At 43.8% G+C, this 27,737-nt stretch overlaps 4 protein-coding genes across 8 annotated transcripts; 2 read left to right on the plus strand and 2 right to left on the minus strand.

The window, feature by feature from the left end:
• The first annotated feature begins 246 nt into the window (after positions 1–246).
• MPIG6B (megakaryocyte and platelet inhibitory receptor G6b) lies at positions 247–2,145 on the plus strand. Its single transcript, XM_051996223.1, has 5 exons — positions 247–324; positions 561–920; positions 1,142–1,232; positions 1,670–1,880; positions 2,026–2,145. The coding sequence occupies exons 1-5, from the start codon at positions 267–269 to the stop codon at positions 2,119–2,121; spliced, it is 816 nt and encodes a 271-aa protein (XP_051852183.1). The 5' UTR covers positions 247–266; the 3' UTR covers positions 2,122–2,145.
• Positions 2,146–2,412: 267 nt separating this feature from the next.
• Positions 2,413–5,317, minus strand: DDAH2 (dimethylarginine dimethylaminohydrolase 2). 5 transcript variants are annotated; one of them, XM_051996220.1, is made up of 8 exons: positions 5,221–5,317; positions 4,665–4,741; positions 3,984–4,332; positions 3,751–3,850; positions 3,556–3,629; positions 3,215–3,334; positions 2,826–2,975; positions 2,413–2,705 (listed from the first exon to the last, which is right to left on the minus strand). In XM_051996220.1, the coding sequence occupies exons 3-8, from the start codon at positions 4,281–4,283 to the stop codon at positions 2,589–2,591; spliced, it is 861 nt and encodes a 286-aa protein (XP_051852180.1). In that variant the 5' UTR covers positions 4,284–4,332; positions 4,665–4,741; positions 5,221–5,317; the 3' UTR covers positions 2,413–2,588. The 5 variants fall into 5 exon arrangements, with proteins under 5 accessions (XP_051852180.1, XP_051852181.1, XP_051852179.1 ...); XM_051996221.1 differs by having other exon boundaries at positions 4,665–4,907; positions 5,221–5,307; XM_051996219.1 differs by having other exon boundaries at positions 5,054–5,283.
• Positions 5,318–5,787: 470 nt separating this feature from the next.
• CLIC1 (chloride intracellular channel 1) lies at positions 5,788–11,778 on the minus strand. The gene is made up of 6 exons (XM_051996224.1): positions 11,546–11,778; positions 8,534–8,643; positions 8,142–8,267; positions 7,874–7,980; positions 7,208–7,389; positions 5,788–6,174 (listed from the first exon to the last, which is right to left on the minus strand). Exons 1-6 carry the CDS (start codon positions 11,582–11,584, stop codon positions 6,013–6,015), a joined length of 726 nt encoding a protein of 241 aa, XP_051852184.1. The 5' UTR covers positions 11,585–11,778; the 3' UTR covers positions 5,788–6,012.
• Positions 11,779–15,868: 4,090 nt separating this feature from the next.
• Positions 15,869–27,691, plus strand: MSH5 (mutS homolog 5). Its single transcript, XM_051996235.1, has 24 exons — positions 15,869–16,827; positions 16,943–17,066; positions 17,357–17,437; positions 17,696–17,758; positions 17,975–18,096; positions 18,299–18,408; positions 18,804–18,839; positions 19,161–19,243; positions 19,892–19,937; positions 20,876–21,014; positions 21,134–21,196; positions 22,429–22,557; positions 22,923–22,995; positions 23,287–23,396; positions 23,894–23,974; positions 24,281–24,368; positions 24,533–24,722; positions 25,505–25,631; positions 26,003–26,152; positions 26,334–26,408; positions 26,619–26,756; positions 27,055–27,192; positions 27,413–27,486; positions 27,572–27,691. Exons 1-24 carry the CDS (start codon positions 16,705–16,707, stop codon positions 27,681–27,683), a joined length of 2,475 nt encoding a protein of 824 aa, XP_051852195.1. The 5' UTR covers positions 15,869–16,704; the 3' UTR covers positions 27,684–27,691.
• The last annotated feature ends 46 nt before the right edge of the window (positions 27,692–27,737 follow it).

Consider the following 27,737-nt stretch of genomic DNA (forward strand, 5'->3'; position numbering starts at 1 on the left):
CAAACCCTCTACACCTAGTGGTCCTCTCCGTCCTCGTGAGGATATGGGCTGTAATGGTCCCCATGTAGAATTTAGAGTCAACAGCGAGGGGTAAATAAGAATGTGGTCACTAAAATTCCCCTTAGGATTTGGTGTCCAGGAAACTGAATCTCCACCCCGTCCTTTATCTGTGTCCCCAACCCAGCAACTGCTCCCTCCCTCTAGCCAACTTCCCCCCTCCCCAGTCACTCAGCTCCCTCATTTCTGTCCCCACCAGATGCCCGATCATGGTCCTAGTCCTGGGACTTTTGCTGCTGCTCGCAGGGACTGGAGGGAACCTGGACGGTGAGTGGAGGTGGGGTGGGAAGTGAATGGGAAAGGGGAAGAGAAACAAGGACTGGGGTGGGGGGGGGGCAGAGGGGAGGTGATATGGGATCGGACCTTGAATCCTAGGAAAAATCCAAGAATGGGGGAGGAGAGAGGAAGGGATGCCTGGATTCTCCAGGAAGACGAGCTTTCAGAACAAAGGCTGGTGATAGAAGGTGGGACTCAGAATCCCCCCTTATCCCAACTCTCCGCAGTTCTTCTGGAAGGACGCCCTGGAGATCGGGTGAGTATTTCTTGCACTGGGATCTCTCAGGCGACCCGCTGGGTTTGGGCTCCTACCTACCCAGGCTGTATAGGCTTGTCTCCGGGTCGCCGCCCGGTGGTCTGGGCCTCCCCCCCAGCAAATCTCACCCGAGCTTCCACCTCGCGCTTTGCTGGTCGTCTGCGTGTGGTGAGCCCCAGTGGCATTCAGCAGCTGGAGCTGCTCCTCGCTAGAGGAGACTCGGGGACCTTCTTCTGTTTGGGAACTGGCGGCCGCCAGGGCAATGAGAGTCGGACCTGCCTCACAGTGCTGGGGGACAAGGCTGCTTGCAGAGCCTCCAGGCCCACCTCGGGTGAGTTGGGAAAGGCTGGCCATGCTCTGCAGTTGTTAGAACAGGCCGAACTTCTCCCATGGGGGTAATACTATTGTATCTCCTGCGCTTTGCACAGGGTCGGGCACCTAATAATTTGTGTAATGAATGGATGGAGATGGAAGTGGTCCTGCTGTGTGTTGGTTGAGTTCCTTGTAAAGAGGACTCTAAGTGCTCCCTTCTGACTCTGCTCCCCTCTTTAGGATCCTCGTACCCTCTGTTCCTGTACCCTCTGCTGGGCATCGGGTTGGCTTTGGGGCTGACAGGGCTGGGGATGGCTTGGAGACTTCGTCAGTAAGTGCCAGGAAGCAGAAGATGGGGGATGGAAAGAAGGGGAAGGGGTAACTGGGATCGGAGATGAAGACATAAAAAACTGAGGAGCGGGGGTTACCCAGTGTGAGAGTGGAACTGATTTCTGGGTGGGTGTGGAGAAAAGGGAGGCATGAAAATCTGAGTGGCGTGCCAAAGGCTAATAAAGCCTGGCTGGAAGTGGGAGGAAGAGCTAAGGGGCCAGCTCTGACCAACCAGTGAGGCATTTATTAAGTGCCTACTGAGTGTTAGGCACAGAGAAGACTATGTGGTTGGAGGAAGTGACAGGCTGGATAGTAGGAGTCTTGGTTTTCTAATTTTGTGCAAGAAACTTAAAGAGATGGCTGGGGCTTCCGTTAGCTAAAGATAAGAGAGTACAAATTTGGTCAGAGCCCCTAATTTCCCTCTCTAACCCATTCTAGGAAACTCCCTTCCGGGCTAGTCAGAACCAACCCAGCACGTGGTGAGAATAGCTCCTCTCCCCAGCTCCATTCTGTGACTGGACATGTGCCCTCTTCCCATCCCTCAGCTCTGCACCCGTTCCCCAAAACAAAAGATCCATCTATGGACACTGAGATCCAGAGTCGATGGAAAAAAGAGACTCGGGAAACAGAGAACTTGGAGGATGAAAAGGTAAGAACTGGAGGGAGGAGGGAGCTGGAGAAAAAAAGGGAATGCATGGAAACGGTCTATTGCCTGAGTCCCCAGGGATACAATAGTCCTGGACTACATGGTGGATCCCTATTCTGCATCCTGTCTTCTTTTCCCATTTTTCCAGAGCCTTCTCTACGCTGATCTGGAGCACATTCCTCTCAGAAATCCTAAAAACACCATCCCCAAGGACACCGGCACCATCTATGCTATAGTGGTTTGAAAAGAGCTTATCCCATAGCTTGCATTGTGATCCTCCTGACCTTCCTTCCCACGGCCACGTTCTCACTCCCAACGAGTCATCGGAAGCTAATTCTGAGCCCATCTGGGCCTTGGATACTCTCTGCTCCCTACAACTACTGAAAATAGACCTGAATTCTAAATCTCACCCTTTCCCCTCTGGGCCTCCCGCCCCTCCCCACATTGTGCTGTTCCACTCTCATGGCGCCAGACAGAACAAGACCAATTCACCAGCGCCCAAATCCACCTTCCCTAATCAAACACTAACACACAGTGAAGCCTAAAAGGTTAGTTCCATTTTATTATCAGGGATCCGATCTGTTCCCCCTTCCCCACCCCAAACCCTGGTTCCTACCCCACACCTAGCTTCTTCTACTTCTCATCCCACAGGTAAACTCATCTTTCCTTTTCTATTCTTCCTACTTCACTGATTCCACATTTGGAGATCTCTTAGCTGTGGGGGCGGGTGTTGAGGAAGAGGCAAAGGGAGCTGAGCCCTGCCCCGGCCTTCTCCAGCTCGGAGCAAGACACTGGTACCAGAGTCACATCAGGTAGTTTCTGCAGCACCTAGGGGGAGAAGGTGGGATTAATGATAAGCCCTGGACAGCACCGTCTGGCAATTCCAGAAATCCCGTCCCTCTCCTTCCTTGCCCACGTGACACGCTCCCTCCCTTTCCTGTTTCTCACCTCCTGGCTGTTGGGCAAGTCCCCACACCCTCGATGCAGCAGGAAAGGAGACGCCTCCGGGAGTCCCGGCCTCAGAAATAAGCAGTCTGCGGCCGCGTCGTCTGGGAGAGTAAGGGAGGCATAGGGGTGATCGGTCAGCGCCGCCATAGCCTAGGGAAGCAAAGGAAAAAGGGGATTTAGAACCTAGTCCCCGAGTTACAGCCCTTTCTGACCCCTACAATGCCCAAGGAACAAATGGTAGGGCTTAACCTGGGCTCAAGTATTTTCTGGGATTTCGTATCCAGGTCCCATCCGCCCCATCCCTGTATCTAAGACCTATCACTCATCCAATAAGCTCCTCCCTTAAAGCTTAACTTGTGCCCCCTGTGGCACCTGTCCCTCCTCCTCACCCTCAAAGCTTTTTGCGCGGCTTCGCTGCTGCCAGCCAAGACGGTTCGGGGCCCTCCCATTCCGCAGAGCCCTCGTAAGTGGGAAGGGCCCAAAACGGGCACAGTGGAAACGGCAAAGTCCTAGGAAGAAGGAAACCGGTAGAAATACATGTTGGAAAGACAAGATGATACCCGGAATCCTTCCCGCAATTTTCCAGAGCGGCACCTGCTCCTCCCAACCTTGCCCCCGCTTCTCCGGACCATACTTCTCTCGTCTCAGGCTTTCCCCCACCGCTCTCCAGTCTGGGGGCCCTTGGCCTACCGCACCCGAAGGCCTTTGCCTACGGACCAGTTTCCCTCACCCTGAATGTGTCGGCAACAATTTCAGCTCCTCGGTGGTTGGTCCACTTAGAGAGGCCCACGAAAAACTCATGGCCTAGAACATAGAGTTCAGAAGAGAAATCTGTCTCCCAGACTCTCTTCCCCAAAGAACCTTTCCCCTAGAACGACTCAAGCCACTCAAGCGTCCTGTTCTCCCCAGATCCCTCAGGGCCCACCTGTGAACAGCACGTCGGTCCCATCCAGTGTGGCGTTCTCATCTTTGAGCTCTACGATCCGCAGTCCCAGATCCTGCAGGGCCCGTCTGACTCCATCCACCTGGGAGCAGGGGAAGAGAATCTCGGTTTTAAGATACCGGTGTCCTACTACCCCAGCCCTGCTCTCCCGAAAGCTCTGGCCCTCAACTTCCCTTTCCCCCTTTCCCCGTCCACTCTTGCTCTCCTGCACTCACTTCCGGCCGCCTAGAAGGGCTCCAGGGTCGAGTGATGAGGGCTGTGTCTCCGTGTATCACAACTGTGTCTCCCAGCAGGGGTCCAAATGGCAGTTGTTCTTCAGGGGGCAATTCCAATAGTTGAAGACCCAGGCGCTGCCTCAGTTTCCCTCCCAACACTCCATGTTCTCGCTGTGCCTTCGCCAGGTCCAGAGGTGGGAGACCAACTGCTATTCCTTCCTCCTCTTTGCCCAGACTTTCTGGGACCCCCCGGATCAGGGCATGGGAAAATCGGCCAAGCCCCTCCCCCGGGGTCCCCATCCCAGCCACACACCTTGGCTGTCTCTCTTTTTTCCTTTTACTTTTTCACCTGCCAAAAGGGAGAGCCAATAGACTGAGATAAGCAAGGAAAGGGTAGGGGTTTAAGGATTCCTCAATATCCAACTATCCCCTCTTGGTTTCTATCTGTCGACAATTTTAATTCCTTTTTGAATCCAATAGAGCCTGCACTGGGGAGAAAACTGGGACCTCCTACACGCTCCCCCCAAAACCACCTGTAGTCCCTTCAATGACCAACTCCGACTTCCCACCCCACAGCCCTCCCCACCCCACCCCACCCCCACTCCTGTGCCTCTCCATTAGCCTCTTCGCGACCAGTCACCGCTAGGATGCGCTCACTGCCTAAATATGAGACGAACTCACCCCCTTAACCCTTCGTTATTAGTAGTCGATAAAGGACTCCCGGGTCAGATGCTTGAGACTCCGAGGGGAAGCAAAGGCTGTTCGGGAGGAAGGAGGAAAGAAAGGCAGGAGATGGATTGGAAGCCTCGCTCCTTAAAGGAAGCGAGGAAGACTACGGAATCCAGCCGGATTCATGCAACCTTTAGTGCACCCAGTATAAAATCAGGCGAAGTCTCACGGGACTGGGAGAGGTCTGGAGTGAAACTATAAGGACCAGAGAAAAGGGGGAGGGCATCATTTTAGACAATGAGAGTACTCCCCTTGATCGCTACCCTCAACAAATTTTCTCAATAGAATCCTATCTTCCCAGTCCTGAGAATTCAGGCGTTTGATCTCCCCACCCTGCTTACTTTTAAGGTGCCAAGGGTTAGACTCCTCTACCGCTCATCTCTCAGCACTCCAGACATCTGCTTCCTACCTCTGGACCACAAATCACAAGCTGTCTGCACTTGCTCTCTCCTTCCCCCGCCTGGACCCCTTCTCCCCCGCCCTGCTCCCCTATCATAAAGTCACTCACCGCTGGCTGTCTCACCCCGCCCCTTCCCCTTGGAGATCAGTGTTCGGGGGCCCCTCAACTCCCGGGTAAGGGGGTGGGGGAGGGGAATCCCAGTCTGTAGGCCTTGGGAGGGGCTGGGGCCCAGGACTGGGGTGAGGGTCCTTGGACTGGCGGCTTCAGGGTATTGTCTGATCCGATACGGGCTGGACTTCCAGAGGCCCCGCCCCTCTAGACCACATCCACTCCTTTGGGGCTTCCTACACTACAGCGTATGGCCACACCCCTTCCCTTCCAGGATTTCTTCTTTCCCCCTGGTGTAGTTCTCCTCAAATTCTTGAAGATTTGGGACGTCATCCTTCATCCCAGCCTTCCTCAAGCTCCCTATTACGTCGAACACTCGATTGAAAATACAACTTTTGGCTCTCTCTGCTTTCACTTCAAAATACTCTTCGGGGAACTTGAGGGCTCTGCTTCCCAACTCTCATAACATCTGATCCCACTTCTACAATCTCCCTTAATGCTTCCGATTCATCTGTCCTCTCCAATCAGACCCTGGCTTCCAACCTCCCAATACTCAGGATAAGAACATACTATTTTCATTTGTTTTATTTATGAAATGTTTTCATCCTAACCCCTTCAAAAAAAAATCCCCCCCATTTTCCTCCCCATCCTGTTCCCAACAATCTTCCCTACCCTTCTGTGCTTTATTTCAAAATTCTGTGCTCAGTGGCCATCTAGAAATGTGTTCATTGAGAAGCTTTATCAAGTCATTTGTGAAAGAAGTAGGATAGAAGAAAGAAGTTTTGTCCACGGCTATTGTAGGGCTTTGGCTACTAGCTCATAAGCCAGCTCTATCTCCTCAGCATCTGGACAGGTAGAGGCAAATTCTTCTCTGGCATATGCATTACGCAGGTATCTTTGCACCCCTCGAAACTCTTCTGGAATAGAAAATCCCCGATATTTCTTACATACAACCTATTGGAGAAAGAGAGGAGAGATACAAATAACATAATTAGCTGATGCTCAGTATCGATGATTGTGACCACAGTGGAGGTCTATTAATATGTCATATCAACATTTCTAACTCTAAAACCTTCAACATTTCCTATAGAATAAATTCCAAATTCTTTGGTCTTAAATTTAAAGTGTTTACAATCTGACCCCAACTGACATCTCAACTTCATCACTACCCCCTTGCCCAAGCTTTCCACAAATATGAAAAGCAGTCCATTCCATTTTTGTTCACATAATTTGCTTTCCCTTCTTTTTTATCCTCTGTTCCATCTAACCAAGTTCTATTCTTCACTTATAAGGCTTTGCCAAAAAGCACTTCACTACATAAATTTTTGTCAGCTCAATTAAAAATGATGTATTAGCTTTAACATATTTAACATGTATTGGTCTACCTGCCATATAGGGGAAGGGTGGGAGGAAGGAGGGGAAAAATTGGAACAAAAGATTTTGCAATTATCAATGCTGAAAAATAAAAAAAGAAAGAAAGAAAGAAATTAACCAAAAGGTTTTTTTTAAATTACAAAACCAACTCTTAGTTTTGTTAGTTCAAAAAATGTTTTTAAATACATAAAATAAAAGGCTCACAAGAGGAAAAAATTTATATTAAAGTAGAAAATATATATAAAGATTTGTGAAGCAATTTACATGTTATCATTTGATCCTTACAACACTATATGTTAGGTACTAATATCCCCATTTTATAGATGAGAAAACAGGGTAGAGAAAAGAGTTGAGGCTTGCCCAGAGTCACAAGCTAAAAAGTGTCACAGACATGAAGAACCCCTGAGCTAAAGTTTGAGGTGCCAATTCAATTAAGAAGAAACCAGAAATGAACTTTAAGGAACACTGAGTTACACTCACCATTATTAACACTACCATTATTAGCTATGAGAAAGTCACCAATGAGAAGAGGGGATGGTGATTCTTATGAAGATAGCTGTGCTCTCCAAAGGAAAGTCACCTTAGCTACTTTCTCCTTCCCTTGCTGACTTACCTGTACAATATGGAGTTTGGGCAGTAGATTGCAATCAGCCAATGTGAGCTCATCACCATCTAGAAACTTTCTGTGGGAGACACCTTCATCTTCTGCACTTGTCTCATCAATCTCCTCTGGAAGTGGTGATGTCAGATAATTGTCCAGAACCTTCAACGCTTTCAACAGCCCTTTCTCTAAGTCTGTTGAAGAATTAGGACCAAAATGATGGGGAAAATCTCATAGAAATAATCAGGACAGAAAAGAATGTAGACCAGGAAAAAAAAATGAGGGGCTAGTGCTAATAAGAGACCAGAAAATAGCCAAGAAAATTAAGCAGTAAATTAATGGTCCAAATACTTAATTATGGAATGAACATGCTTAATTATGGAATGAAAATAAGTTCATGAAGTAGAACTAATGGAACCAGAAAACCTGGGGAAACTATTATGGAGAATGGAGGGAGATGTAGGGACCTATTAGAAAGAGGGATTTTATAATGCAAGGTTGGGATAGAATATTAGTGGATCACTGCTTCCCTCACCTATAAACTATTAACATTTTTTTCCTTCTATCTTCTGCTTCCTGGTCTGTTCTCCCCTGGTAATAGCCTCTCCAGTCTCCCCCTTTGTCCACCCAGTTCCCACATTTCTACCAAGAACCAGGTCTCTGGCCCTTCCGACTTACTGGCATTGAGTGCTGGGTTTGAATTTTTGATGTAGGCAGAAAATTTGGCAAAGACATCTAGGCCAGCTGTGTTGGATTCTGGGTTCTTAGCTGCCAACTTGGGGTACCTGGGAGCAGGTGGGAGATAGAGTAATAAAAAGGAGATGTTCTAAGTAAAATGTGACAACCTGGGGACTGCTTCCGTCCCCATTCATTTCAGATTTCACTACTTTTTTCCTCATTCCCCTGATCCTCTTGCTCTTTCCCAACCCAGGTTCCCCAAACATACCTAGGGGGACTCAGCACCTCCTCCAGAAACTCTTCAATTTTGTTAGTGTCTGTGTGTACTTCAGTGCCATACAGTAAGAATGGAAGCTGACCTCCAGGACACAACTTCTGTACTGTCTCTGTTCTCCTGCAGTAGGAACCCAGTTGTCAGAGGGGATGGTGACTTGGGATTTCAGAAAGTCAAAGAGAATGGGAAAGAGAGAAGTATTGGTAATAGGAAGTAAACTTAGGAGAGAAATTTGGTACAGCAAAAGAAGATGGGCAGGTAGGTGAGGTATAGGAGGAAAAGAGGGTAGGAACAGAAGGACGAATGGGGAATAGAGCTAGAGAAGGAATAAAAGACAGGAAAGAAAGGGTAACAGCGGGCAAGAGTGGGTAAAAGCAGGCTCTCACCTTTTGGTGTCTACAGTAGTGACATTGAAGGTAACACCCTTAAGCCATAGCACCATGAAAAGTCTTTGGGAGAAGGGGCAGTTCCCAATCTTGGCACCATCACTGCCAGCCTGAAATGTATCCCCCCCAAAAGTCAAAAAGGTCAAACAATACAAAGTATACATGAGGAACTTTCTTTAATATTGCCTTTAATGCAATTGATGCCAAAAAAGTTTGTTCTCGGTACATAGGAATTTTCTAAGTGTTATATGTGTTACCATAAAAGCCAAAACCTCTGACAGATAGTCATGAGATATTAGGGTGACATTTTAAAACATTTTATAGCTTCACAATATTACAGCTAAAAGAAAACTCAAAGATTATTTAGTCCAACTCGTTTTACAGACAAAGAAAGTGAGGACAAATATCCAAGGTCACAGAACTAGAAAGTACTTAGGACTCCAAGGAACCCAAGTCTTCTGAGGTCTTTCCACCTTACCATGCTTCTTTCTGATATGAACTGTGTAAAAGCTCTGTTCTAACTTTGCTTCTTCCCCTGACCCAACTGCCTTCTGTCCAAAGATTTCCACAACCCCACCCTAACATCTCTAAACTCTCCAAAGCAGTCCCCTCAGTCATTTCTGGAGGAGAAAAGCAGCCAGGCTGGACCCAGGATTGGGGAAGTCCTATTTCAGGGAGAACACTTGTACCTGAATACAATTTGGGACTTGAAGAGGGTAAGGGTCAGAATTATTAAAAGTAGAACTGGAATGATGAAAATTGGATTCCACATATAAGGGGAAAGGGATGAGGATTGTATTATAATGAGGAACTTGTAGAGCCTTGATTCTGAAGGAAGTAGGAGATGGGGAAAAGACCCAATACTTAAGAGCTCTCTAAAATTCTTCTACCACTATCTGTATATCTAGGTGTGGAAAGGGGGTACCAGTTCCCTGCAGAATGGGTGAATGGAAAGGGGCAGTACCCTCTGATTAGCAAGTGGTGACCTCATCCTCCTGGGACCCCTCCCCCCCACACACCACCATCACTACCACACAACTTGACTGAGGATGATTCATTTCTGCATGTCTCCGGTCTGAGCCCACTTCCTTCCTGGAGGTGAGGAAAAATAGTTTCTGAGGCCTAGTTAGCCCAAGCCTTATGTATAGTCCTTCTCTCACTAAAATCTATACTGCTTTCTTTTAAACACATGGGGTCTCTTCATCTCCAGAGCTCCCCAGCCAGGGGACAACTAGGCCCCTAGCTTTTCCCTTAGTAACTTCTCTAAAAATAAGCCCTGAGGCTGGTATAAGAGTAGGGAGATAAGGACCTCACCTAAACCGGCACTTTCCTCTCCACTTAAGGGTGAATTAAAGGAAAGGCAAAAACCAAAATACAGAAATTGAAGAGGGGAAGGAGAACACAAAAAGAGGAAAGGAAGGGTAGTAGAAGGAGAGAGAAAAGAGAAGGAATGTGAGAAGCATAAGGAAAGCAAAGGAAAGAGATCACCTGCAGGAGGCTGAAAAAAAAAGAGGATTATGGAGGAGTAGAAAGAAAAGACTGGCTGAAATTGGGGGGAAAGAGGAAACAGAACAGAGAAGGGCAGGCAGGACTGGGAGTGTCACAGAAATGTGACAGGGGGCAGCTAGGTGGCGCAGTGGGTAGTGCACCAGTCCTGAAGTCAGCAAGAAATGAGTTCAAATCTGACCTCAGACACTTAACACTTCCTAGCTGTGTGACCCTGGGCAAGTCACTTAACCCCAATTATCTCAGCAAAAAAAAGAAAAAAAAGGGGGGGGGGCGGAGATGTGATGGAAAGAAGCTGCAGAAAGGAAGTAAGGGAGAGGAGGGAGGGAGGGGAGAAATCGGAACAGAAGTGAGTGCAAGGGATAATGTTGTAAAAAATTACCCTGGCATGCGTTCTGTCAATAAAAAGTTATTTAAAAAAAAAAAAAAAGAAAAAAAAAGGAAGTAAGAGAGATATCTCACTCAGGGTAATGTAGATGGGAAGACAAGAGTAGAAGAAGAGGAGGATGGGGAGATAGATGATTAAGGGAAATGGCCCAAAGTCCAATCTTTATCTTGATACCCAAACTTTGGATGCCATGGGAGAAGAGCGTTCTTAGATTCCTAAAGCTCTAAGAACTTCTGATTGATCACCTCTCAAAGAATGGGGAAGTCCTTTCTGTTCTTTTCTACATCTTTCACTCCCAATTCTCCCTGCCTTTTTTACTGACCTTATAGCTCAACCCTTCCGGCTCTTTGCACAAAACTATTCCCTTAAACTCTTTGCTCTTTAACAGTCTTATCCCTTTCCTTTCATTCCTCCATTTCCATAATTGCTGTCACCTCTTAGTGGGTTACTCATTCCTCCCAGACCTTTCCTCTCCCCAAGCTTATCTCCTATGAAGGCCTTTTCTTCCCTCAGCTGTTCTCCTTTTTTCTAACTTTTCTAAGCGTAGAGCTCTTCCTTCTTCCTAAGCAGCCTAAGGAATAACACCCGTACCCACCACTTTTATCCTTACTTCTTTCCACCTACCCCATGTCTTATTCCTGCATTATCACCCCACCTCCAACCCCCACATATTTTTTTTTTCTAACTTCTAATCTTTAGGGAATATGAGGGCACGGGAGTAATTCCTCATATTGCTGAAAATCCTCTTTCTCCCCAAATCCCCAATCACCCCAAGTAGCACCACTCCTCGGAGCCCAGATTTGCTCTGCACCTCCCATCACCCTAGTTTTCACAACTCTCCTTCAGTCTCATTCTTTTGTTTCTCACCGATCTGAAAATCTCCACTTTTACAAACTACTGATGATGAATCAAAGGGATCCAAGGCTGCAGATACTGTTTTCCATTCTGCCCCCATCCCCTCAAAAACCCAGCCACTGAGACTCTCTGCCTGGAAGCAAACCCACACAGGGACTGGAAGGAAAAGAGAATAAAGGACTTGGGGAGGGGAAGTAGAAGAGAATGGGAAGGAGCAAAACTAAATTCTTTGATGTGAGTAGGACAGATGGGGGTGTTCTTACCTTGACGAACAACTCAACCTGTGCCTGCTCTTCGGCCATGGCTACGACTGCGACCAGGAAGCAGTAGGCACGGGGGGAACTGGGTGGGGCCGGAGTTGAGGGAAGGTGGGTTGTGAAGTTTCAGAAGCTTTCCCCACAGATGTCCTGGGACTTCTCCTCGTTGCTCACCAACAAAACACAAACACACACACTTAGACACTCCAGCTAGGTCCTGATTCTTCCCCCACCCCCACTCCCACTCCCACCCCCCATTCACCCCTAGCTCCTCCTCTACCTTTCCTCCGCCCAGGCTAGAGTTATGAGCTGATGACTCACCAACCAATCCAGCCCAAGAGAAGTAGGGAGGACTCCTGGATCCTGGAAATGGAGAGGAAGGGTAATCCAGCTCCCAGAGAAAGTCCTGATTAGGGGAAGGGGAGAATAGGACTAGTTATCTGGAGCTCTTTCAATCTTCTAGTCTCCCTTAGACTCCTTCCTTTTTGTCTTATTTCCAATGATTGTTGACTCCTGTTTTTCCTCTACTCCATACATGCAACCTGACACCTTGAATTAAGGAGCCTTGAGAACCTGGGTAGAAGTATTTTAGGGGGCGAAAAAAGACCTTCTTTCCAGCCCCATCCAAAGGGGAAGATCCCCTCAAAACTCCCATCCTCTCTCTCCAGCCCTTCTCTGAAGCTCATTCTTTGTTGACTGTTTAGGGAGAAAGTGATGGAGTTGGGGGAGGTATATAATTGCTTGAGTTATAAAAATGTACCTGAACCCTGAGGTTTACTCTACTGGTTCCACACTAAATCAAACCAAAAGTTAGACAGATGAGGTGACAAAACTTAATAGTGAAGAACTTAAATTACTTTCCATTACCACACTACTGAGATACTCGGGGAAGAGGTGGGAAGGTGATGGTTAAGTTTTCATTGTTCAGTATTTCACAGTATTTCCACAGAACCAGTCTCCCAGCTACCATCCCTAGATCTTGAACGTCTCTTCTCTCTCTACTTTCCTAGTATTAATCCTGTTATTCCGTATTCCTTCACTAATCAGTGCCTTTCCTTCCGAAACAGAGAAGCTCACTCCAGGGAGAAAGAAAAGGATTAGAAGAAGCAGATGAAATTTCATGGACAAGGAGAAATGAGGACGTAGTAGGAAAAAAAACCTAACAGTTGGTGGTTTCCTCTTTGGTTTAAAGACGTTTCTCTCTACCTAGATAGCACTAATAGCCTTCACCAACTAGAAAGTGTCCCTGGTTTGGAATGTTCTAGAGGCACAGGAACAACCACACTGTTTTTAGAGTGTGTTTTAGGCTGTTTATGGATGATTCCCAAAGCTCAAACTTCTTTCCCACGAAGAAGGTGGAAGTAGTTGTTGTTTACATTTTATTTGGCTTTAAATGTGACCCTAGTTAGGGACAATAAGGGAGTGAGTGGCAAAAGAATGGATTTTGTACTAAAATAGATACTATTGTACCTGTATTGTACTAAATTGTACTTCCTATTGCAGCTTCTTCCATCTCCCTCTCCCCATACTAGCCTCTCAACTAGTAAAGCAGCTTTAGCTGTCTTTATTATCAATAACTGTTTTTAGCCTGCAACCCTGTGCTACTAAACTTCTCCCCAATTGTTAGGGTACTGCCACCTTTTCCTTAGGGCATCCATCAAAGTTCCATGGATTTGATAGGGGGTTTCATCTCTGAATTAGGCCATCAGAGACAAATCCCATTCTCTACCTTTCTGGACACATTTTGTCTCTTGTTCCCACTTCCTTTTTTCATTTTTTTCCTCTATCTCCCTCTATCTCTGTCTATCCATTTCTCTCCTCTCTGTTTCTCACACACACACACACACACACATATACACAGACACATCCTCCTTGAGCACATATTCAAAAAAATTTTCTTCCCATTCTTCCCTTAATCTTCTCTCAGTTTCTATTCCTTTGCCTTTCCTTACCTTTCTATAAATCTGCTCTAGTTTCTGTAAACCAGTCCACAATCTATTCTCACCCTGATTTGAGTTAATCTGCTACAGTGTGGCCCTCTGCCCATCCCCCCATTTGACACTCCCTAACTCTAGTATCCTCCTCCCATGTATTTCCACATTCCACTTCCACATTCTTATTATTGCTCCATAACTCACCCAAGTCTCCCCACTCCTACCTCTGTTCCAACCACTAGTCTTTTAATTGTGGTTACCCAAATCCTTACCCTCTCCCCAATTCCCATCCCTCCTGTAGGGTTCATTTCTGTTAACTACTTTTTTAAAATTAATTTTTATTAATATCTTTTATTTTTACATCATCAAAATTTCTCCTATTATCTCTCACCAACCCCTTTCCAGAAAGCTATCTCATATAACATATATTTTTGAAATAAAGAGAAAGAGACAAAAAATTCAGCAAAACTGATAATACATTGAAAAGATCTGAAAGCATGTTTATTTTTTGTACTTTTGCAACATTCACTTTTGAGAATTTTTTTCCATTTATATTATTATAATCATTATATATATTGTTCCATCAAACTAGATTTACTTTACTCTTCATCAGATCATCCAGTCTTTTGACTATCCACCTGTTGACATAACAAAAAAGAGGAAGGGGACTTTGGGAGGTACATAACCAGGCAGATATTTAACCAGGAGCTTTCCAAAAAGTACTATGTATAATCTGCATTATGAACATTTTCTCCACCAAGAAGAAGACTTCTCTTAAGTTTTCATAGCCAACAATATAATAAAGCATAAGTTTAAATCAATAATTAAAAGACCAAATCAATAAAAATAAATTATTTATATTAATTGCAAATTTCTAAGTTGTAAATACTAATACTAAAAATTAACAGTCCACTAAGAAGAAGACTTCTCTTAAGTCTTCATAGCCAACAATATAATAAAGCAGTAAGTTTAAATCAATAATTAAAAGACCAAATCAATAAAAATAATTTATATTAATTGCAAATTTCTAAGTTGTAAATACTAATACTAAAAATTAACAGTCAACACTTTCCAGCTAATACAGTCTGTCTCCAACATACTAGTATATCCTACTCAGGAAGTAAGGTAGACATTTTGAGGAGTTTCTGGGAGCAGTAGAAGGTGCTTTCCTAGGAGAATAGAAAAGTGGCTCCACTTTACAGTTTAGCCTTAAGGTTGTCTTCAAATGAAGAGGTGTAGGGTATGTCCTCTGTGTTGGAAAGAAACATTATGTAAGGGGTAAAAATAGGAAACAAGTTACCTTTATGACCCATCTCACTTTGTCAGTCAGAGGGAAATGATCATGCTTTTGGAATTTAGCTGTCTTTTGTAAAGACAGGTTTGGCCCTAAAGCAGAGAAAATTCCCATCTGTCTCTTCTTCTTCAAAGAGTTTGGGAATATGGCCTATAGCATCAAACTTGATAGAGGGGCTAGTTTTGCTGAATTACTTTTAAAAAACATATTTCTTTTAAGTTAAAAAAGTAATTAAATTTCTTCTGTTATAATGGATGGTTCTCTGGGTAGCAGAGAGGAGAGATATACTTGGACATAATAAAAAGAATGAGAAATTCATTTCTAAAGTAAAATTAATATTGTAACAAAAAAACTAAAATTATACATCCTTTTTATTTTTATGTTGTTCTTTATCTTTATTCTATTGTCTTTTTTAAATTAAGAAGTATTTATTTTTTCTCTCACTGATTAGGAAAAATAAAAACCTTATCACAAATATACATTGTCAAGCAAAAAAAAAAATTTCCAGGTCTAAAACTGTATGTCTCATTCTGAGTATTTTGAGTCCATCATTTCTTTGTTAAGAGGCAGGAAATGTCTTTGAATGCTTCACTTATCAGTGATAATGCTCTTAAATTAGTCATTGCTTTGATCAGAGTTAAGTCTTTAAAAATTGTTCGTTTTTACAGTATTGTTCTTTTATAAATCGTTTTCCTGGTCCTGACTTTGCTCAGCCATTTGATGGGCACTCCCTTAGTTCGCAGTTCTTTGCCACTACAAGTACTTTTTGCACAGAGAGCCTTTTCTTTATTTGATCTCTTGGGACACAGACCTTATTTACATGGATATTGGCTGGGTCAAAAATTATGCATAGTTCAATGACTGGATACATCTGCTTTTTATGTCAAGATGAACAGATTTTAAAATAAACTCAGAATTCACGTAATCATTATTACTTAATTAGCACGTATTGTTTATTTGCCATTGAATCTTCTTCCCTTCCCAGGAGCCTTTGCCTCTTTAAGAATCTCCCCCTCCTCTACCCTCCCCAGCTCTCCGGCTCATCCTCCACTCCAAGTCCAAACAACTCCCTTCCCCCTTCCCTTCAACTCGAAAAGGCGGGAAGTTTGAAAGCAGAGCTCGACCCCTGAGTGAAGATCCTCCAATAAGCTTTCGGAATTGAGTCACGCGCCTTCATCTGCTTTGCCCAGAAAGCGAATCCGACCTTTCTCCTAGACTCAGAGCGCTTCCGGCCAGACTCACCCCACCCTCCTTCCCCCGCCTTTCCGGGGTGCGCGTGCGCAGTGGAAGTGAGCGCCCCTCCTTCCTTTCTTTCCACACTTCGGGTCTCTTCCCCTTCTCTCGCAGACTGTGGGTGTGGTCGATGTCCAGAGGAAGAGCCCGGAGAACCCGTTTTAGCGGGTTTAGTAAAACTGATTTGGGGCCTCCCCACGAGTTGATTTACTTTATTTAGTTCCCTAGCTTTTCTCATCCCCTCCCCGCCCCCAACTCTCGAAGTGGAAAAAAAAAAAAAGGCAAATTCCAAACTCTCCTGGCCCGGGCGGAGCTAGTGCCCCTCCTAGAGCGCCCCCGCCTTGTATCGTATGTCATTTTCCACAATCTTCCTCCAAGAAAGTCTACCCAAACCTACCGTGCATTAGTGGCCACAGGCTATGGAGTCCGAAGACTTGCTGTGTGATCCTGGGCAAGTCAATCAATTACTCTGGTCCTCGAGTTCTTTCTTCACCTATGAAATTGAGGAGGATGAGCTAGATTAGCACTTAAATTGTCTTTTATCTTGAAATTTAGGATCCTCCATTCGCTGATTCAACATTTTTATATGTGGGGATTCTGCCCCAGGTTGAGCATGGGGGAAGGGCTGGGGTTAGGTGAAGAAAAGGAAAACTCAGGCTGGCATTTTTTTTTCTTTTTCTAGACCCCTGGGGTCCCCAAGTGCCATGGCTTTCTTGGGAGCCCAAACCAGTGCCATCCTCCAAGATCAGGGAGCAGAAGCGCCTACTCTCCTCTGCCCTTCAGTTCTAGTGCAGGATGGAGAGGGCGAAGAGGAAGAACAAACAGAGGTGTTGGGGGGGGAAGGAGGACCCCAAAGGGGGTCAGCAAGGGACCAGGGGCCCCACTGGAGAGGTGGGGATGGCAGGAGTGGTTTGGAAATGACAATGGTTACTTCTCCGACAGACTTACTTGTGTGTGCTGTGGCATTCTGGATGCCTGGGCTTAGCCTACTATGACAGTGCTGACTCCACCATCTATTTCTTGCCAGACACCCCTGACTGTGATCACCTTAAACTTCTCCAGAGAGGTGAGAACAGTCCTCAGGAGTACCAGGACTACACCCGTACTCATGAACACAAGATAATATCTGCCCCTAATTCATTCTATTCAGTCCTTAAAGCTCATTTTAAGCAATCTCCAGGAATGAGCTCCACCCTGATGACTTTATTGCCTTTCCTCCCCACGCTCCCAGTTCCTGGCAGTCCCGTCCAGGTCCCAACATCAAGTCGCCTCTTGGGGTGACAAGATTGAGTGCTTTGGCAGAGAATGGGAGGTCTTCTAAGTTGCACTTAACCAAGTCTGTTTTCTCCTGTCAAGTTGTGGATGAAATCCACCCAAGATCCATCATCACAAGTGCCAAGCAGGATGAGAACATGGCTCGTTTTCTAGGGGGCCTGGGTGAGGGCTTGAGGGAGAACTTTGTATATGGTGTCTTGTGAGTGTATGAATGTATTTGATGTCTAGGAGAGTAGGTGTCAGCTAGAAATTTTGGGGGAGGACTAGCAATATCTGGAAGAGGGCTGGGAGACAACTAGATATATCTAGGAAGGGCTGACAGAATCTTGGGGGAGGCTAAAGATGTCTGGTCAAGACTAAAGGGAAAGAGATAAACTGGGGGCCTCAAGCTAAAGCTATCCTTCTTTGCTTCTCCTGCAGTCTCACCTGAGCACAAGGAACTGGGGAGCCCTGAAACTGTATTGTTGCCCCGTGTGGATTTTGGTATCAACCCACCCATAACTTTTATCCTGACTCAATAGTCCCATTCCTCACTCTCATTCTTTAACTTTTCTTATACTTTATCACCATCACCAAGGGTACCTACCTCCTTCCCCCAACTCCAGCCCTAAAATGAAAGCATTAGACTAAATGATCTCTAAACACACTACTAGTTCTGATATTCTGTGATTTGTATCTTCAACTACCCTATTTCCACAGGTCTAGAAATCAGCAAACAGCGCATCCTCTCTGGTAACTTTTCCTTCATCCCAGAATCCTTGACATGTACTGAGAAAATCCTCTTCCTCTCTTCCATCATCCCATTCGATTGTCCTCTCATGGTTAGAACGGTTTTTGAGGGTGGCAGAAGGGAAAGTTGGTCTGGGAGAAAGAAAACTGCCCCAGAGCTGATCAGAGGCCATGGCTGATGGGTGATCCTAAAAAGCTCCTATTTAGGTTCTATGATACCATCCATGACTTCAGAGGGACTTGACACATCTCTCCCCTTGCCCTTGCCTTTGCCCTTGGCCCTCTTATCACTAGATACAAGCTCTAGGAGGATTGCTCAAGTTTCTGAATCGGAGAAGAGTCAGCGTGGAACTGGAAGACGGTAGTGTCAATGTCCCAATTCTAGGCTTCAAGAAATTTGTCTTGTAGGTAACCCAATGTGGGGGTGGAGGGAGAGGAAGAGAGAATAAGACTAGGGGAAGGTAATAGAAGTCAGAGAATGGCAAGGAATCTTAGAAACCACCAGTACTGATTTATACGTGAGTGAGTGAATGAGCAGAAATCCCATGCACAACATCCTCTCCTGACAATAGATCATCCAGCTTTTATTTGAAGTGATAGGGAATTCATTATTTCATGAAGCAGCCTTTTCCACTTTCCTATAGTTTCTAATTTTTTAGAAGTTTTTCCATATAGATTTTGAGGATAACAACACAAGGTCAACATAGAGGACACAGATGATCAAAAGCTAAGATGACTTTGGGAATAACAGGAGTCTCTCCAATGTTACTTGCCTTTTTGTTTTGTCTCCTATCCTCAGAGCAGATCTCGTGAGCATAGACCAGGATACTTATAGGTGAGGTGATAAGAGACAGAAGGGTCTTAAGAGAAGGTAAAAAGGAGGATTAAATCCCTAATGCTCTAAAAAGCCTAATGATGCATCTTCTCTAATCCTAGATTTATCTGGAAAAGAGAGCAGAATGGATGGGATTAGGGGAAACAGATGTATATCAATTTTATAAAAGGGAAAGGCAATTGAGGGAAAAATTTATTTCTAGATCCCAAGATTGTGTATCTCACCCCCACCTAAAAAGATTCTTCACCCATTTAGGTCATGTCATCTGGATTCCTAGATTATACCTTCCTTTTCCCTCTCTCCCCCAATTGTTCCCCATAGTGTCCTGCAAATATTTAAGAGTGAGACCCATCCATCGGTGTACAAAGTGGCCAGTGGACTGAAGGAGGGGCTCAGCCTGTTTGGTAGGTGGCAAATCCTCCACTGTCCCAGAAAATGCAGGGCATTCATTCTCTTTCCCCACAAAGGCTTTATCTGCTTTATGCATTTGTGCACACATCAGCTAGTGCTAGCTATTTCACTCATTATGTTTCTGTCAGTTTTTGGGTCCCCTTTGATAGAGCTTTTCTATTATTAATAATCTTGGGATTTTATTTTTCTTTGATGGAGAGAATCAGTGTCATTGATTTATATATTCCTTTTCTTCATTATCTTTGTTTCTTTTATAGGTTCTGACTTTTCTTTTGTCCTGATTTACACTTTTACCCATGTTTCTCTCTCTCTCTTTCTGTGTGTGTGTGTGTGTGTGTGTGTATTTCTGTCACATAATTTGCTATCTTTATGTGAAATTCTGTGATTTGTGTATGTGTGTGTGTGTGTGTGTTTACCCAGCCCTGCCCTTTTCCTAAGCTGGCTCAGGATGTGGCCTGGCACCTGGCTCTGGCTCCCTTTGTGTCCTAAATCCGGGAACGCCCCTGAGCATGCCTCACCAACACTAGGGCCCCAGGCCCTGATGCCTCAATCCTAATCTCCCTATTGGGTCATGCCCCTACTTGGTCTGACACACCCATTCCTCTTCCCCAACCCCTGATGTGTCTACTCCACTTTCTCAGGAATTCTCAACCGTTGCAGATCCAAGAGGGGCGAAAAACTGCTCAGGTGAGTCTGTTAAAATCGTAGCACCTTACATTACTTAGCTATTTACAATTTACAAAATATATTCACATCTATTATCATAGTTTCAACGTTAAAAAATATTACATTGGGGGAAAAACGTGATCAGCTCTACATGTCTAACCCATTGAAAGCCCCCAAGGATAAAATAGAGAAGAAGCTTTGCTGAACTCCAAATGTAGCATCCAGGGAAAGCAGGAAATGGTAGGAGAGATTACAACCCCTTCTATAGTTTCTGGTTGCAGCAAGGGTTACTGGGCAAACAAACAATTTGCATGGAGATAGGGAGGACAGAGATTATTTTCCCTGTTTCTTTTAATAAAGAAACTGTGACCCAGAATGTTCACAGTCCAAAGTCACATAGGTAACAATCATCAGTTCTGAGACTTGAAACCTAGGCTTCTGCATCTTTAATAATATAATGAACTACCTTACATACAAACACTCATGAACAAAACCATATAGTATCTACAGACACACATGCCATACCATAATATATGGTATGAATATGTATTATATATAAAATGCATGAATACACCATAAATATATAGAAAATGCATCCAAAAATCCAACATGGCACAGTTTTACACATATACAATAATATTATACATTAATACAAATGTATGGTTTGTATTAGTATTGATCGTATTTATACACACTTATCCTAGCACCCAGACTTAGCACCTGATTCTGTTTCTTCTTCTTCATCTGTATAATGAAAAAATTTGGCTAGATAACCTTTTAAGTTTCTTTCAACATAAGACTAGAGGCGGTGAAGAGTGGATATTTGTATAGCATTTATATACTATGTACCAGGCATTGTGCTAATCACTTTACAATCATTATTCCATTTGATTGTCACAATGACCCTGGGAGATAGGTGCTGTTATTAGACCTCAGCCTCTCTTCTGCATGCATCCCAGGCTGTGGTTGATGCGGCCAACTCAAGACTTGGAGGAACTGAATTCCCGTCTAGATGTTATCCAGTTTTTCCTGCTGCCTCAAAACCAAGAGATGGCACGGACTCTGCACGGACTTCTGAGCCACATCAAGAATGTACCTGTAAGCCAGGAAGGGTAGGAGAAGCGAAGTAAGGGGAGAGATTAGGGCTATCCTGGGAGTTTAGATGCGAGGGTCCCTTTGAGAAGAGGACCAATGACAGATGTCTGGTTTGTCTGTAGCTTATCCTGAAACGTATGCTCCTGTCACAGACAAAGGTTAGCGACTGGAAAATTCTCTATGAGGTAAGGATTCCAATTTCCTCCATCCCTGGGTGACTTTTTGCTCCTACTCTATCCCCTACCTACCGGACTCCGGAGAACTTTCCAGACTAAGCCTCATGAGGGCTGGGGCTCTATCTTCTCTGAATTTAGTATCCTCCAATAACTAACATAATAGCTTCACATTCTTACTCTACATCTTTGTATGTGCTGTTGCATCCATGCTGGAATTCCCTTCTTTGCCTAGTCAAATCCTCACCAACCTTCCAGGCTCATTTCAAGTTTCACCTTCAGGAAAGCTTTCCTCAACTATCCTGGTTTATACAAATTATAGGAACATGGGACTCAAAGCTAAAAGGCCGTGAGGCCATTTTCTTCATTTCATAGATAAGGAAACTGAGACTCGTAAGAAAGGACTTCAAAAAAGGCATCCAAGGTCTTTTTCTCCCTATATGATTTCTTTTAGCGTTAATTATACCACATTAATAATCAGTTATTCTGTACTTCATGTACTAAGATCCCATTCCCATGCCATATTGGGTTATTAAAGGCCTTGGCATTGAAGCACAAGCTTTGGCAGATCACATCAAACTTTCGAGTATGGGTTCACTTAAGTTCTGCCCAGAGTCCATGTCTCTCCTAGAAATACTCTTTTCCATAATGTACTTTATGTCTATTATCTGAACAGTCTAACAAAATTAGAGAAGCTTTTTTAGCCATAGCAATTAAGATTGTTTATATATCAGATTGAATTATAGAAAGGAATGCTCATACTAAGTTATCTTTAAATCATTAAATATATTAAAATATCTACGTTTATTTGTTATATATTTTTCTATATTTACATGTATATATATTTAAATACATTGTATTTTTCCAGCTAAAAAGTAAAAGCTTCTTGAGGGCAGAGATTATTTTATATTATCTTCTCTCCTGATGCTGAAGTGGCAGGAACTTTTTGAATAGTTGTTCCAAATTGATGTCCTCCAACCTTCTTAATTCTTTCTCACCCAAAGACAATTTCTGCCAATCTCTGCTCTCCCAAGTAGCACTTCCCTTCTTTACCCACGTCATCCCATGCATGCTTTTCTCTGCTTATATTTGTCTTTTGTTTACATGTCTTTCTTCATGGCCTTTTCTTTTTTTCTCTACTGTTGGTTACACACTATTTCTCTTTTTCTGTGTCTTTCTTTGTCACCGTTTTTTCAGGGTACTCTAGAAAGCATCCCCCCAATTCTTTACCATTTCCTTTGCAGACAGTGTATAGTGCTCTGGGCCTTCGAGATACTTGTCGATCTCTGCCTCAGTCCACCCAGCTTTTCCGGGATATCGCTCAAGAATTTTCTGATGACCTCTGCCACATTGCCTGCCTCATTAACAAAGTGGTAAGGGAATAAAGAAAAAGAAGAGATGGGAGAACAGGGCAGAGGGATAAAACTGGATGGTGGTATAAGGGGAGAAATTAGCAAAGAGGGAGGAGCAGATTATTAAAGACAGGTTTGTGGGGACTGGAAAAGATGTAGGGTAAGGGGAAGAGATGAGAAATAGAGCAATAAAACTGGGAGTTGAAGAACAAAAGTGGAAATAGAATGGGATTGGAAGCAGGGAAGGATGGGCTACAGTATTATTAGAGATTTATCTGGGAGAAGAGAGATAAAATCCAGAAGGCCCAAGACTATAGTGGGGAGCAGGGAGGAATATGAAGTAGATTTGGGACTATGGGTGATAGGAACAATTTCTTCCCATCTAGGTGGACTTTGAGGGCAGCATTGCTGAAAATAGATTCACTGTCCGACCCAACATTGATCCAGATATTGATGAGAGTAAGTTTAAAGAGAGGGGCCCCATCTTCTTGAAACATAGATATGCTTCATCAAAAGGTATCTGTTATTACTGGAAACCTCCCTCTCTCCCCCTATGACTAATATCTGGAGAAGGGTGTAGGGAGGAAATATCAGTCCTTATTTTTGGAAGAGCAAAGATGTGCAGAGCTCAATAAGGTATATACAATTTAGATCAAAGTCCCTGTCCCATTGAAGTTTACAGCTCTGTCCTCATCTCAAGGAGAATATGTGAAAAGTACATCTGTATTATTCATTTATTACTTTTTTTAGAGAAACGGAGGCTGATGGGACTTCCCAGTTTCCTCACAGAGGTTGCCCGAAAAGAGCTGGAGACTCTGGATAGCCGGATTCCTTCATGCTGTGTTCTCTACATCCCTTTGGTGAGAGAAGAATTATGACATCTCCTTTACAACTCATCCTGATACTTTGGGGCAGTGTTGCACTGGTAAATGTTTGACAACTGGTTCTCCAAGTGGAAAAAAAAATACACTAACACACTGTTCAGTTTAATCTATATTATTGACATTTTTTCCATTACTTTCTTAAGTCTAGACAATCAACAAAGCAGTATAAGTCAAGTTCTGATTTTTAATATTTGCCAGTTTCTAGCTATAAATGTACATGCTAAAAATTTAATGTTAGCTTATGCTGTTTCAAGCTGACTCTAGCACAAGTCTGCTTTTAGGGGACAGAAGTCTTATTCTGGTGGAATATAGATGGACCAGAAACCTCTAGGGGAACTCAATGGATATTGAAAGGAACATTGGGGCCTTTTGGGGAAAAATGGAAGACAGTCCTTTGAGTTCTCCTGGGATAGTTAAGAAGGTCAAGCCTTAGAATAACTTTTAAATTTATTTTCCCTCATTCACCTCTCTAGATTGGCTTCCTTCTCTCTATTCCCCGCCTGCCCTTTATGGTAGATCGAAGTGACTTTGAGATTGTGGGTCTAGATTTCATGGTGAGAACCTGGTCCTGTGTGGGATAGGGATGGTGGTGAATGAGATGAATTAGGGACCAGTGTGTGGGGTAGCAAAGATGAGGAATGAATTGAGTTAGTGACCAAGACAATTCTATCTCTCAGCCTCAACCCACAGTTTGATCTTTGTAAGCTTTAGAGCAAAGGGAAGAGAATGAGAATGGAAAGGAAGAAGGAGATGGGAGAGGGGAGAGAAGCCAAAAAAAAAAATCAAAAGTGCAAAAGAAGGGGACTCCCTATGGAGAAGGGTTGTGAGCACCACTATGGGTCCAATCCGTGTCTCCACAGTTTTTGTCTGACGAGAAGCTACATTATCGAAGTACCCGAACCAAGGAATTGGACTCTATCCTGGGGGACCTTCATTGTGAGATTAGAGGTAAGTGAAGGGGTGGGTGTTGGCCTAGAAAATCCTCCTCTTTTCTCTAACTGGATCCTCTCCATCAACTTTTCCTTATCATATCCTATTTTCACATTTGCCTTCTCTGTGTCCCTTGGTCTTCTTCCCTTTCCCCCCTTTTGGGCTCCCTGTTCCCTACCCAGATGGAGAGACACTACTCATGTACCAGCTGCAGTGCCAGGTGCTATCCAGGGGGGCAATGTTGAACCGCGTGATAGATCTTGCTTCCCGACTAGATGTCCTACTGGCTCTTGCTGGGGCTGCCCGGGACTATGGCTATTCACGACCCCAGTATTCCTCTAAAATTCCTGGGGTGAGAATACAAGATGGCAGGTCAGTACTAAATGTTGTGGGAATCAAAATGAGACCACAAGAATGAATGGGCATTATGGCTCTCACACCTTCCTGAACATCTGGAAAAATCAAGAACAGGCAATATAATTAACATTTTTCAGGTTCTTTATATTTTTGTAAATATTCATCCACATTTGGGTATCTGCCTGCCAAGACAAATCCAAGAACTATATGAACACAATTACAAAACACTTCTCACACAAATAATATCTGATGTAAACAATTGGAAAAATATCAATTATTCATGGTTAGGCTAAGCAGCAATCAAAACCATTTGGTACTGGTTAAGAAATAGTGGTGGATCAGTGGAATAGATTAGATACACATGACACAAATATCAAGACCTATAGCAATTTATTATTTGATAAAACCCAAATTCCAATTTCTGGAATAAGAACTCACTATTTGACAAAAATTGCTGGGAAAATGGAAAATAATGTGTCAGAAAATCAGTATAGACCTATATCTCACACTCCATAACAAAATAAGATCAAAATAGATACATGATTTGAGCATAAAGAATGATACCATAAACAAATTAGGAGAACAAGGAATAATTTACTATTAGATCTTTGGAGAAGGGAGGAATTTATGACCAAAGAACAACTAGAGAATATTATGAAAGGCAAAATGGGCAACTTTGATTACATTAAGCTAAAAAGATTTTGCACAAAAATTTCTCAATTCTCCTGACTTCAGGACTAGTGCAGATTGCACTGTCTAGCTGCCTCCACAATTAACCTTTCTCTGGCCATTCCTAGACATCCACTGATGGAGTTGTGTTCCCATACCTTTGTACCAAACTCTGCTGAGAGTGGTGGAGACAGAGGAAGGATCAAAATCATCACAGGCCCCAACTCATCAGGAAAAAGCATCTACCTTAAACAGGTGGAGGGATTCCTTCTTTATGATCTATCACCACTTTCACCACCTGCCTGCTTTAGAGCTTTTCATTTCTATGCTTTGATCTGGCTCTGGTTCACTTTTTGTTGGTTTTCATTCCTTTCACTCAGTTCCTCCTGAGTCTTTAACTTCAGAGTGACATAGAGATATTATTTCAGGGATCTTGGGGCTGGTGTTGGACACAAATTGTTCAGTTCCCCACACACAATCTTTAAAGTTTGTCCATTTTTTTCTTCCACAGTTCCCCGACTCCTTTAGATATCTTAGCCTGTTTCTGACTTCATCCCACAGATTCTGGTCTTTCTTCATTCCCCAACTCTTATCCTCACTACTTTTCTTTTCTCTTCTCTATCTAGATAGGTCTGATTACCTTCATGGCTCTAGTAGGGAGCTTTGTGCCAGCAGGCAAGGCAGAAGTTGGAGCAGTAGATGCCATTTTCACTCGAATCCACAATTTTGAGTCAGTCTCCCTTGGTCTCTCCACATTCATGATTGATCTAAACCAGGTCAGAAGGAGCAAAGGGAGCCAAAGGTGGCAAAGTGGATGGGAGTAATTTAGGGAACTTTCACCCTGAAAACCATTCAACATATGAAACATCCCCTCTTCTTGTCTGAGAAAAAGGGGTGAAAGTGTAGAGTCTGAGGAATGAATGAAATTAATCTTCCCATTTCCATCTCTATTATCAGGTAGCAAAAGCTGTGAACAATGCCACTGAGAGGTCCCTGGTCCTCATTGATGAGTTTGGGAAGGGAACTAACACGGTAAGGCAAGAGTGACTGAGAACCAGGGAAGAAGAGGAGGAACTGGGAGGGGGCCGATGGAAAAAGAAGAAAAGCTACATGGAAATGAAAGGAAGGGTTCAAAGGAGAATAATGGAGGGAGAAGATAGGAACAGGCTCAAGGAACAGGGAAAGTATAGATCTGTATATGACCTGTAATCCTTATTCTATTCTCCTATATACCCTCCTCAGGTAGATGGACTGGCACTTTTAGCCTCTGTACTCAGACACTGGGTGTACCAAGGACCCAACTGCCCCCAGATCTTTGTTGCCACCAACTTTGTGAGCCTCATTCAGCTGCAGCCTCCTGGATCCCTTGTGGAGTATCTGGTGATGATATCAGTCTTACCTTTAAGATGAAAGCATCTTCTAAATCTAAAATTCAGAACCCCAGTTTGGTAGTTTTTTAATAACAATAATCTTCTCTTCTGATAAACTGAAAGCTAAGGGTGAGAATTATTGCTTCTATCATCATTCTGGGAACTTCCCAAAGGCTCTTTTTTGTCTCTACAGTTTGAGGGCAGGAAATGTGTCACCTCTTTCCTCAGTCTCTCAAAGAAGCAACTCATCCCAGGATGTTCAGAAAAATAAAGTATGTGATAGATTTTTCATTTTTCTCTTCTACAAGACCATGGAGACCTGCAGGGATGGAAATGACCTCATCTTCTTATATCAGGTCCGAGAAGGTATTGCAAATGCCAGTCATGCCTCTTACACAGCAGCCCAAGCTGGACTCCCAGCTAAACTCATTACTCGTGGATTAGAGGTAATAGAATATAGCATCTAGCTCACTAATTCATAGCCTTCTTTCCCCTTGAATCCTTAACTCTTTTCATGGATCCAGGTATCTAGTCTCTAAAATCTCTTAGCCTGTTTCTGACTTCTTCCCACAGATTCGGGTCTTTCTTCATTCCATAACTCTTATCCTATGTCTTGAAGCACATCTCTTGACCACCCACCCTATCTTGCTTCTTTTCCTTTTCCAGGTCTCAGAGTTGATCCAAAAAGGAAAACCTATTAAGCCTGATAAAGGACTTTTAAAGGACAATCAGATAGAAAAGTGAGCATCCAATCCCAGCTTCTTTGTTCCTTCTCCTCTAGAAAACCAAAACATATTCTTTCCTCCAACACTCTCTCCACTTTAGTTGCCAGGCCTTGGTGGATAAGTTCCTGAAACTGGATTTAGAAGATCCCGAATTGGACTTGAGCAATTTCATGATTCAACAAGTTCTACCTACGGCTTCCTCTATTCTCTGATCAGCCCTCCTTTCTCCTGCAGGATATCAAGTGTTCTTTTATCCCTTCTCTTCA

The sequence above is a fragment of the Antechinus flavipes genome, chromosome 4 (genome assembly GCF_016432865.1).
Source record: "Antechinus flavipes isolate AdamAnt ecotype Samford, QLD, Australia chromosome 4, AdamAnt_v2, whole genome shotgun sequence".
NCBI classification, from domain to species: domain Eukaryota; kingdom Metazoa; phylum Chordata; class Mammalia; order Dasyuromorphia; family Dasyuridae; genus Antechinus; species Antechinus flavipes.

Bases quoted from the DNA above. Each gene is read 5' to 3' on its own strand.
- MPIG6B (XM_051996223.1), top strand. From the start codon at position 267: ATGGTCCTAGTCCTGGGACTTTTGCTGCTGCTCGCAGGGACTGGAGGG. The intron at 325-560 runs GTGAGTGGAGGT...AACTCTCCGCAG, and splicing joins GACTGGAGGGAACCTGGACG to TTCTTCTGGAAGGACGCCCT. The intron at 921-1,141 runs GTGAGTTGGGAA...TCCCCTCTTTAG, and splicing joins AGCCTCCAGGCCCACCTCGG to GATCCTCGTACCCTCTGTTC.
- CLIC1 (XM_051996224.1), bottom strand. From the start codon at position 11,584: ATGGCCGAAGAGCAGGCACAGGTTGAGTTGTTCGTCAAG. The intron at 7,981-8,141 runs GTATGTTTGGGG...ACCTGCTCCCAG, and splicing joins GAGGTGCTGAGTCCCCCTAG to GTACCCCAAGTTGGCAGCTA. The intron at 6,175-7,207 runs GTAAGTCAGCAA...TTTCTCCAATAG, and splicing joins CCAAACTCCATATTGTACAG to GTTGTATGTAAGAAATATCG.
- DDAH2 (XM_051996220.1), bottom strand. From the start codon at position 4,283: ATGGGGACCCCGGGGGAGGGGCTTGGCCGATTTTCCCATGCCCTGATC. The intron at 3,630-3,750 runs GTGGGCCCTGAG...TCTATGTTCTAG, and splicing joins GACCGACGTGCTGTTCACAG to GCCATGAGTTTTTCGTGGGC. The intron at 3,335-3,555 runs GTGAGGGAAACT...CCTTCTTCCTAG, and splicing joins TTGTTGCCGACACATTCAGG to GACTTTGCCGTTTCCACTGT.
- MSH5 (XM_051996235.1), top strand. From the start codon at position 16,705: ATGGCTTTCTTGGGAGCCCAAACCAGTGCCATCCTCCAAGATCAGGGA. The intron at 18,097-18,298 runs GTTAGAACGGTT...TCTTATCACTAG, and splicing joins CATTCGATTGTCCTCTCATG to ATACAAGCTCTAGGAGGATT. The intron at 19,244-19,891 runs GTAGGTGGCAAA...CCACTTTCTCAG, and splicing joins GGAGGGGCTCAGCCTGTTTG to GAATTCTCAACCGTTGCAGA.